Source organism: Mugil cephalus, chromosome 10, assembly GCF_022458985.1.
Source record: "Mugil cephalus isolate CIBA_MC_2020 chromosome 10, CIBA_Mcephalus_1.1, whole genome shotgun sequence".
In the NCBI taxonomy this organism is placed as follows: domain Eukaryota; kingdom Metazoa; phylum Chordata; class Actinopteri; order Mugiliformes; family Mugilidae; genus Mugil; species Mugil cephalus.
The window spans coordinates 20,728,120-20,739,076 of record NC_061779.1 but is presented as its reverse complement, the minus strand read 5'-3'; the positions used below and the strand labels follow the sequence as shown (position 1 = coordinate 20,739,076).

The 10,957-nt window shown below is 38.7% G+C and overlaps 1 protein-coding gene across 1 annotated transcript; it reads left to right on the top strand.

Moving 5' to 3' along the window:
- Positions 1-986: 986 nt before the first annotated feature.
- On the top strand, positions 987-10,738 carry cat (catalase). The gene is made up of 13 exons (XM_047596423.1): positions 987-1,163; positions 2,027-2,198; positions 3,048-3,158; positions 4,343-4,473; positions 4,833-4,937; positions 5,117-5,242; positions 5,331-5,522; positions 5,618-5,770; positions 5,882-6,020; positions 6,918-7,048; positions 7,967-8,074; positions 8,945-9,028; positions 9,377-10,738. Exons 1-13 carry the CDS (start codon positions 1,098-1,100, stop codon positions 9,434-9,436), a joined length of 1,578 nt encoding a protein of 525 aa, XP_047452379.1. The 5' UTR covers positions 987-1,097; the 3' UTR covers positions 9,437-10,738.
- Positions 10,739-10,957: the final 219 nt, after the last annotated feature.

Genomic DNA, 10,957 nt, shown 5'->3' with positions numbered 1-10,957 from the left:
GGTACTACACGGACTATATGAGGTATGGATTTTCTTATACTGAGGGCAAAGGAGGACAAAAACCTCAGTGTGTTTGTGTTTGGAGCAACGTGATGGCCTTCAAAGCACAGTATTTTTTAGAGTTTACCTATTGATAAGGTGATCAGAAGAAAGGTTGATTTTGTGCACTTGAGTCCTTTTCAATTGCACTTTTTGTTTAATTTACTTTGTTTGTGGATAAAAACTACGTCAGAAACTGCTTTTTCCCCTTATAGTTGCAGTGTTGGTTGTCATAGATTAAGTAAGTGAAGATTCTCAGCTAAAGCTACGTAATAAGGTTATTTTTTTACACACACATATATATATATCTCAGTAGTTGCACTTTTTTATTTCATGTATTTTGCATGAAAACACCAACTGAGTCTTTTCAAATGACAATTCCTGAAACGTTCTCATTGTCATGTCATTATTAATGCTTCAATAAGTGACTGAAGTGAGTGAATATTTGTAATAGAACATTGTTATGTCTTCAATGAGTGGGTACTCAGCCAAATCTACATACAGTATGAGTCTTTATGAAACTACTTCTCAGTAGTTGGACTTTTCTATTTCGAGTTTGTGCATGAAAGCTCTGTTCAGTTTGTTAAAACTTAAAGAATAAGTTTTAACAAACTGAGAATAATCAAACTTAAAGAATTTTAATTCAAATGCATCTAACTAAGTGTAATACTTCCCTCTCTAGCGTCGCCACTTGCTGGTCGTTTTGGTTCATCATTCAAACTGCAGAATATTTCCATTCAATAAGTCTGAGAAGTTGAAAGTCTTCTTTGATTTGGGTCACAGTTTATCATTGTGGGGTGATGGTGGGTCCAGAAGGCAGACCGGTTAAGAAGAACCACTCGTTCAGGGTATGCGCACTTTGGTTCCTGGAAAAAGTAGGTCAGGGTTGCTCTGTCAACCAATCAGAAGACAGAGTAGCAGGGGGCGGGGCCACATCGAGCGAAGTCCAGGAAGAATATCTTGGCCTCAGGCCATTGATATTGCAGATAGCGTTTTCCTTTCGCTGCAGCTCCTGCACCGTGTGTTGTTTAAACGTCTGTAGGCGCTGACCTGTCGAGATGGCTGACAACAGAGACAAATGCACCGACCAAATGAAGATGTGGAAGGAAAACAGAGGCTCTCAGGTCCGTATATACACCGCGTCTGAACAAGTGTGTTGTTGCGCCGCGCTGAATAAATGGGGGAGAGGTCGTTCAGGGTACCAAGCTAAAGCTAACAAGGGGCTGCTGTGTAGTGCATACGCCTGGTATTTTCAGACTTGTGTTAAGGAATGCACACTGTTAATGAATCCTTCAAACGTAGTTAAGCATTAAATGTTTGTTTTGTGGTCGGTTTAAACAAGTATTACTGTTTTAATAAGAGCGTGTTTGCTAACCTTATGACGTTAGTTGAATAAAGCAAATAACGTTAAGGAGGAAGGAGCTACTTATCTTTAAAAAAAGGCAATTTAGTCACAAAATAAACATGCTAACAGCTGAAATTGAGAAATTCAGTGCAATGACATGGCAGTAGATCAGTGTCCAGAGGCGTGAAGTTTAAACTTTCAACCCTGTCGGTTACACAACGAGGGCATTAGAGTAAACAGCCAGTGTTATCCAGGCTAACTTGGCCCACGTCCCTGCAGACAGTACATGTTCATTTAGGTGATATACATGTCTTAGTGTTTCATTTAAGGTGTTGGAGCTACAACAGTGAGTTGGCACACGCACGCTGAGCAGAGTGCACCACTGTTTACACTTTCAACAAGAGAGAAGCTGATTGGTGCTTTGTGTAATGTCAGTATTTTCACTGCAACAGAGACATATCTGCTTCCAGATTACTACGTTTTACCACATTTTTATTTATTTTTTTACATTTATTTTAACCGTTATGTACTCTATTTGTCCCAGCACTTGCACATTAACCTAAAATTTTGCTTCATTAAACCGAAAGTAGATTGCCCTTTTGCTTCATGTATTTATTTTCATGTGCATTCTGTTCGCACCAGAGGCCAGATGTCCTGACCACAGGTGCTGGTCATCCGGTCGGAGACAAGCTGAACTCACAGACTGCCGGACCCAGAGGCCCTCTGCTGGTCCAAGATGTGGTCTTCACAGATGAGATGGCCCACTTTGACCGTGAACGCATCCCAGAGAGAGTGGTGCATGCCAAGGGGGCAGGTTAGTGTTGGGCACCTATCACTCGGTTTCATGTGTCTGATCATGTGTCTCCACTGAGTTGGTTATATTAGGGCAACGTTACACATTTTAGGTATTACATTTTTATTATTATTGTTATTTGTTATTATTATTGTTATTATTATTTAGAATTGCAAAAATAATACCCTTTTGTTCCAAATACACCCTGACTAAATTGTATTTTTTCAGAAAGGTAAATAATTAAATCCGTTTTGAGTAGTGAAATAGGATCAAAAGGCTGAGTTTCGGTAATAATACCAAACGATACCAATCAAACCATTACCAGGTTCTAACTTCATTTAATTCGTGATCCGTCATACCATAAAATAGCTCAACAAGACTACAAGCAGTGTAATAAAGTATACATTTTATATCAATAGTTGAGGAGAAGTGCCCAATATGTTTGAAGAATAAAAGATAGCTTATGTGAGCATTGCAACTGGATCTAATATTAAAATTTTTTGCATTAAAAATACCTCCTACTTGCTAAAAATGAAAATACATTTAAAATTAAAAGTTCATGTCATTGATCTTTTGATCTTTCACTATCCACTAAAATAAACAAACAAAAAAGTAGACTAAAGGCACCCAAGGCCTCTTCTTGTTTGTGGCTTACTTCTAGACAAATGCTAATCAGTGCAAGTTTTTCAGATCAAGGTCCAGACTTTGAAAAGCTACTGAATAAATAATCTTGCTTGGTCTACTCTGGAATGTATTACATCCCTCTCAGGGCTGATTTATGAAAACACCCAGCAGTTAAGCATAAATGTAAAAACCCAACATGCCAAAACTGATATAACGATGTCCTATTATTCTTCATTCTTGATGCAGGGGCGTTTGGCTACTTTGAGGTGACCCACGACATCACTCGGTACTGCAAGGCCAAGGTGTTTGAGCATGTCGGCAAGACCACGCCCATTGCTGTCCGCTTCTCCACTGTGGGTAAGAATAACTGTGTAATGCATTTATGTGAGATTCATGCTTAGTCACAGATTTTCTCCTCAAATATAGATATTTTCCCCCAGGATTGTGTAGATGTATTGTTTTCTGCTGTTAATATTTACTGAAGACAGGTAAGCTTGGACAAAACAAACAAAAAAAGGCAAAAATACAAATCAGCTAAACAGTTAGATGAACACATGCATGACCACATTGACTGAACACTATTATAAAATAAGATTTGGGTATGGGAGTTTTTATAGAAAGATAGTTACAAGTGTGGCTTGTAAATCATGTTTTCAAAGAAAAAAAAGGATTGTTGGTTGTAGCAGGCACCATTTTGGTTATGTTTTTTCAGGGGGGGGGGGGGGTGCTCTTATCAATCTAGTTCACAGACTCACTGGCTGGAGTGGTTTATAAGAGATATACACCACAGACCAAAGGTTTGGAAGCAAGGTCACATTTGTACATAAAAGATCATAGTTTCATTGGTATACTTCATATAACAGGTAACTTAGCAGAAGAAATTTTTACTATAATTATCACTTATTGGAGTTTTTCTTGCTTTCTTCAAAATAACCTCTTCTGGCTTTAACAACATCATGGCATATACGAGGGATTCGTTCCACAACAGATATTTGTACGCAGACTCTCAAAAGACAAAGAGTTGAAAAAATAGAATAATGCAAACTGTGATTTGTGTTTTTTTTTCTCCTTTTTTAAAATTTTTTTTATTTACTTTTCCACTGAAGTTGTGACTCTTGCAAATCCTCTCGACCCTAAACCGAAGCCCTTCTTTTCTGACATTCATTCAGGAATGCTCTGGTGACATCACTGTACACCTAAAGGTAGATTGAGGTTAAAAAAAAAAAGGTTATTGTCAATTAAAGCAAAGTCTGATCATGCAGAAAATACATCCCAGAATACACAGAACTCATGCTCTTTTTTAAGAAGGGCAGTGCAAACAGAAAGAAGTTGCTTCCAAAGCTTTGGCCTGTAGTATATGAGCAGACGTGGACCGTACGACATGCCAGTCAGTCGTGCAACAGACTTGTGGAAAGGTGCCTTCTATCTGCTACAGCCACATACCCTTATCTTCTAAACCAGACTAAAGTAAGCGAAAGTTATAAGTGCGAGTGAAATGTACAATCTCTCCAATACAATCTCTTATTTTTATTTTAATTCAGCTGGGGAGTCTGGGTCAGCAGACACGGTGAGAGACCCTCGAGGCTTTGCGGTAAAGTTTTACACTGAAGAGGGCAACTGGGACCTGACAGGCAACAACACCCCCATATTCTTCATCAAGGACGCTCTGCTGGTGAGTGGCTAGAAAGGAGGTACTGTATTAACTAGAACTGACAATGCATTCACTCACTTGTTGATAACCATGATGCTACAGCAATCTACAAGTTTCTCTCAAACATGCAAATAATATTAGTAACATCCAAAAATGTTAAAGAAAGGCAACTGGACTTAAACATTTCTTGTTTATCTGTGACCTGGATGATAGAGGAACTTCACAGACAATATTAGGAACAGATTGTAGATGTAGAGTGAATGGAAAGAAAAGACTTGCGTAAACCATGCCTAGAATTTTTAAAATGAGTGTGATTAAAAGAAAACATATTTCTGACAACTTAAATCTAACACATGACGTTGACCTTTCACCCCATGCAGTTCCCGTCCTTCATCCATTCCCAGAAGCGTAATCCCCAAACCCACATGAAGGACCCTGACATGGTGTGGGACTTCTGGAGTCTGAGGCCGGAGAGTCTGCACCAGGTAGCTGCTGCAGATGTTGATTGATCTTGAAGAGGGTAGTCTTGTATATGGGGGAATATTTCATGACTACATTAACTAAATATGTGTTGCTCACTGCGATTATACTTGTGTATATGAAATGTCTAACACCAGAAAACCATGCAGGACTTGTCATTGTGTTTTGTCTCATATCTGTACAGGTGTCTTTCCTGTTCAGTGACAGAGGTCTGCCTGATGGCCACCGTCACATGAACGGCTACGGCTCTCACACCTTCAAACTGGTCAACGCTGACGGAGAGCGTGTCTACTGCAAGTTCCACTACAAGGTCTGTTTGAACGCGGGTCCACTGGTTATTGCTTTGTTACATGTAATGTCACGTCTGATGTCATGTTTTTTGTTTTGTTTGTTTTTAGACCGATCAAGGCATAAAGAATCTGTCAGTGGAGGAGGCTGACCGCCTGGCGGCAACTAACCCAGATTATGCAATCGGAGACCTTTTCAATGCAATTGCCAATGGCAACTACCCGTCCTGGACCTTTTACATCCAGGTCATGACCTTTGAACAGGCTGAGAAGTTCAAGTTCAACCCCTTTGATCTCACAAAGGTACTGTACCCCCCCACCCCAACGCGAAAGTAAGGTTATAAATCTGCTGTGGGACCTTTAAAAAGTGTAACTTTATGCTGTTATTTGTGTTGAAGGTGTGGTCACATAAAGAATACCCGTTGATCCCCGTGGGCAAATTGGTCCTCAACAGGAACCCAGTCAACTACTTCGCAGAGGTGGAGCAGCTGGCCTTCGACCCAAGCAACATGCCACCAGGCATCGAGCCCAGCCCTGACAAGATGCTGCAGGTAACCTCCGAACATTTTCTTCAGCTGTGTCTCGCTTCAATATAAAAGGTACTGTGCTGCCATTACAGTGTGTGCCGTCATGTCATGTCTTTCTCCCTTATCTTTGTCTAGGGCCGACTCTTCTCCTACCCTGACACACATCGACACAGGCTTGGAGCCAACTACCTGCAGATCCCTGTCAACTGCCCCTTCAGAGCCCGTGTGGCCAACTACCAGCGTGACGGTCCAATGTGCATGTTTGACAACCAAGGTAGGTCAGAATCCAGGCGCAGAAAATCTGGCTGATCTTGTATAATAATGTAAGTAGGGCTACATCGACCGTCTCTGTGTAAACATGTCCGTTTGCATAAAACACATCTACACTTCAGTGTTTACATCACTGAAAGGTTGCTTTCTACACTGAGCAGGAAGCCATCCCCTCTGTTGCAGCACTCAACAAAGACTCTTTAAAGCAGATGCTAATGGCTAGTGTGACGGTGCTGATTTTCCATAGAATTTGCAAGTTACGAGCTGTTACTGTTTGTTTTTCTCAAAATAGACTTCCATTAATGTTATGCTTGAAGCAGGTGTAAGCTTTTCAGAATCAGAATCCGCTTTGTTGGACAAGTATGTGGCACATGCAAGGAAATAGACAAGAAAAGCACTAAATAAGCATAAAAATAAAAGCGTAAAAAGATGGAAAACCTGTACAGCATAGACTTTCAGATTAAAATAATAATAGAAGCAGATAAATGGTCCGGTTGTGTGTTTACAATCGGCATAGAAGTTAGATCATCTCCCTTTTCTATATTCTTACATTACAAGTAATGTAAGATTTACATTTAATTTGCATTAATTAGCAGGGGTTACACATTTTACTTTGTAAGTGTTAATCCACCTTTTCCACTCAATTACATTATTGGACTCCATGAGCCATTCACCACCATTTATAGTAAATTAACTGTAGAACATTTATAAAGATTAACCACAATCACTTACACTAACAAAAACTCAAATCTTAACCATATTATTATTATTATTATTATTATTAATATTATCATTATTATTATCATCATTATTATTATTATTATTATCATCACATTTAAATTTCATCAGCATTTATTTCTTCCTCCCTGGCTCACCAGTGTTTGGTATGTCTGACCTCTAGGTGGAGCTCCAAACTACTACCCGAACAGCTTCAGTGCCCCAGAGACTCAGCCACATTTTGTGGAGTCCAAGTTCAAGGTGTCTCCTGATGTGGCCCGTTACAACAGCGACGATGAAGATAATGTCACACAGGTAATGACAGTGTCTCAGCCTTCACCTGTGTCTTTATTGTGCCTGCTGATAACGTGTGCTTACTCATTCATTCACACAAGAAGTCTGTTGTGATATTTTTTTTTATAAATGATAACTTACGCTGCTCACAAAACTGGTCAGACCATCTTGGTCCTTATGCAAACAAAAGCAAACAAAGCCTTTGCTAAAATACTAAATAAATCCAGGACCACTATAGCTCCGTCTAAAATCTATGGCTGTGCATCGTTCTGGTTACTTTAGTAACCCCAAAACTAAGTGAAACTTAAATGTGCCCTACTTTTCTAAATAATCATTTATTTCTGCTTATTATTTTATGGGAATTAGTTAAAAGGTAAATGTATTCAACGTTATTGTTATTTGAAGTTTGTTTCTTTGCTGTGGGTTAAATATGAATTTTTCAGAAGCCACAACATTGAGCATTGTTTTGTCCTTGCAGTCTTACTGTGTCTTTGTGTCATGCATTCCACTCATTGTTGTGCTGGTGTGAAACCACTTTTCATAGATTATTGTCTCTACTTTTAATATTAAGGTGAAACAAAGCCATTTTTCTTAGTAAACCTGCACTAAAGCTCTGCAGCTTCTTTTACGCCTGTTCTTTTATCTGGACCACAGCTTCCGCCTTTGTTTCCCCTCTACCTTCTGTGCTGTTCTAGCAAACAACAAAATGTGACTTTAAATGTAAACTCTAAACAGATAACTGCCATGAAAAGTGTATGTTCTGTTATGTTTCGTGGAAATAGTAGCAAGGCAGTAAATATAAACTACTTAGTATATACAGTTTGTTCTAAACAATATACTATAGTTTGTTGAAACAGAGTCATCAGCTTTTTGTTTGTAACCTAATTTTGATTTGATCCGTTTCCATCAGAGGGTCAGCTTGTCTGTGTTTGGTTGCAGGTGCGTGCCTTCTACACTCAGGTTCTGAATGAAGATGAACGCCAGAGACTTTGCCAGAACATGGCAGGAGCCCTAAAGGGAGCCCAGCTCTTCATCCAGAAACGCGTGGTGAGTCCACATCATGTTCATACTATATAACCAGCGGGACTGCAGTCCGTCTCAACTCGTTCGATCTGTCGCAGCTTTTTAAAATAAAAAATGTCCTACTTTAAGTGAAAGGACAGTGATTGTTGTTTTCTGAAAATTGTCGACCCAGTTTTTAACAGCTCAGATTTAAATCTTACATGACTGCACAGAAGACAAACATAGTTTTCAAAAGGTGATCTTTAACTTTTGTTTGGCGTCACACTATATTAAAAAAAAAAGACTTGATCAACTGAAAGTGTACTAAAGAGCATTCACTGTCTGTGGTTATCTGTGTGGTCTACAGGTCCTTTACAAGGCATCATAGTATAGTGCTTTACAAAGAATTGAACAGGAAATAAAATGAAGTTGTGGGAGCCTACTTGCAAACCTGTAGGTTAATCTGACTCTGAATGCACCGATCTAGGACTTTACGTTTGGGCCTTTTGCATTGGAGTAAGTTATAATGAACTAAATCAATGTTTAATATTTGTAGAAGAAGGAGAACAGGTTGTCACTTTCCTTTCTGACATTTAGCTTTATTTTTATGTGTGCTCTTTTTGGCACCAGCAACAAATATCTACTGTTATAGAAACAACCTGTGGCTTTCTGTAGAAATGTGTCATGCTTGCTTTTGCAATTTATTTTCATATCACAGTGTGGTCCACCATGCTGCCCAATGTGAGAAACTCTGAAGCTTGTGTGTTCAGTGAACCCTTGAAAACGTTATTGTGCAGTTCACCAGTTGCCATCAGACTAGGGTTCAGATGTTGCAGAACTCTCACAGGGGCATGGAAGTATAGGAAAAGATATCTCGCCACGTTTACAAGTTTTGTTGTGTGATGTTTCTTGCAGGTGGAGAACTTGAAGGCTGTCCATCCAGACTATGGAAACAGGGTTCAGAACCTTCTGAATAAGTACAATGCAGAAGCCAAGAAGGTAAACACAGACTCCATCCACTCAGATATAAATATCGTTTTATTTGACTAGTACTATCAGCAGCATTAGGAATGTCACTGTGGTCAGTTCAGTCCATCCAACGCTATGGTTCAGAGTGTAATCTCTTTACTAAGATTATACAGATGAAAAAACAGGAATCATACAGATGGTCTATGATCTTGGTGATAACATGGAATAAAATGTAGGAATTTGTGATCACATCATGGACACCAGAGGCATTCCCCAAATCTAGTGTTTTGTGTATGGTGACAGTATTTCAGAATTACAGCAGCTGCATGTGATGGACATTAAAATATCTAATCTCTGTCTTCCATTTGTCTTTGGCAGAACACAACTCCTCATGTTTACAGCCGTCCAGGAGCCGTCGCTGCTTCGTCCAAGATGTGATGCCTAAATTTCCCCCGTGGGCAGCCCCCTCAATTATACCTGAGCAGATGCACTTACATGACTACCAACCGCTACTAACAGGAGCAAGATTAGCCTTAAGCACTGACAACTATCAGTGGATATACTAAAAAACAGATATTGGAGGGTTAATGCTGTGGATAGTTACGTTTAATTCCAAGAAGTCAGATTTCCTCAGAAATTCTAGCAGTAAATCTGTGATAATAGAGGCAAAAAAAAACAACCAACTGTTTTATTTTTTTGTTTTTTGTTTTTTTAAGTACTAAGGACATCATTGTGTCTAATTTGGTTAGTTACTGTTTGGTTGTGGCGCTTGGCTTTAATAGTTGCTCTTTAATTGAGTCTTTCCATTTCAATTATTAAAGCTAGCAGTATTCATGGGGCTTTAGATTATTCATTAGAAATTTCTTTAACCTTACTTGGTTAGTCCCTCTTTGGTTTCACCACCTGACTTTAACAACGTAAATGCCTTAAAAACTTGATAGCATTAAAATTATTTAACCACAAAGGTTAATCATTTCCAAAGATTCCTCAGACTGTCTGTACCATTACAATTAAACACTATTTCTTTCTCTAGTTTAAAGATAAAAAATATATATATCAATAGCCAAATAACATTTATGTAAGAAAACTATGCCGTGCCTGCATTGAATGTACTGAATGCACTGGTATCAGGCTTTAAGCTGGTGAAACACCTGGATTTGTTCTGCAGGAGTGACTCAATGCTTTGCTAATGGCAGAATTTATCATTTCCGTGTTGGCTAGTTTTACTGAAACCACTGAAAATCTCAGCATTAATTATGGAAACATTTCTGGGAATGAGAATCCCTTTCTCACACTGACTAATAATCATTATCAGCCATTTCCCTGTTGGTGTCTGGATGTCATGTAGCGAGTCTCAAGATGTGAGGTCAACTAACACAATCTGTGGTGCCTTTATTGTACAAAAACTACAATTTAATACGAAACTTCAACCTTTATCTGAAATAATCATGTATCATGTTTTATTTTAGTCGAAATGGCTGTAGTTTTCATTGGTTGCCATTAACAACCTAATTGTTAAAGATGATCTACTGGGATTGGGTTTTCCAGATATCCTGTTGTTAATCTGTGAAGAGACTCAAAAAAAATAAATAAATAACTGCTGAAAATATAATGTATTTTTGTTCATTCTGAATTGTCCATTTAACCTGCCGATGTGCGTTTGTTGATCTGAATGTAACTTGTGTTTCAGATGAGTTCTGTGATTAGTGCCTGCATTAATCAGTTTGTAATCAAAGCTTATCAGCATCTTTTTATTTGTCTCCAGTTCTTCCTGGAAGTGCAGAACAACAGACTTCATCTTTTAGTGTCAGTGATCCATAAGTATCACACTCTACATCATAAGAACTCCAGGTCTGAGTGATAACCATACTAGACACAACTCCACACATTTTGGCACATTTGTAGATGTTTGGACATAAACTACTGAAACTGACTTAATAGTAGAGCATTTACAAATTA

Coding starts and splice junctions, on each gene's coding strand:
- cat (XM_047596423.1), top strand. CDS start 1,098: ATGGCTGACAACAGAGACAAATGCACCGACCAAATGAAGATGTGGAAG. Junction 3,159..4,342: donor TGTCCGCTTCTCCACTGTGG/GTAAGAATAACT, acceptor ATTTTAATTCAG/CTGGGGAGTCTGGGTCAGCA. Junction 4,938..5,116: donor GGCCGGAGAGTCTGCACCAG/GTAGCTGCTGCA, acceptor ATATCTGTACAG/GTGTCTTTCCTGTTCAGTGA.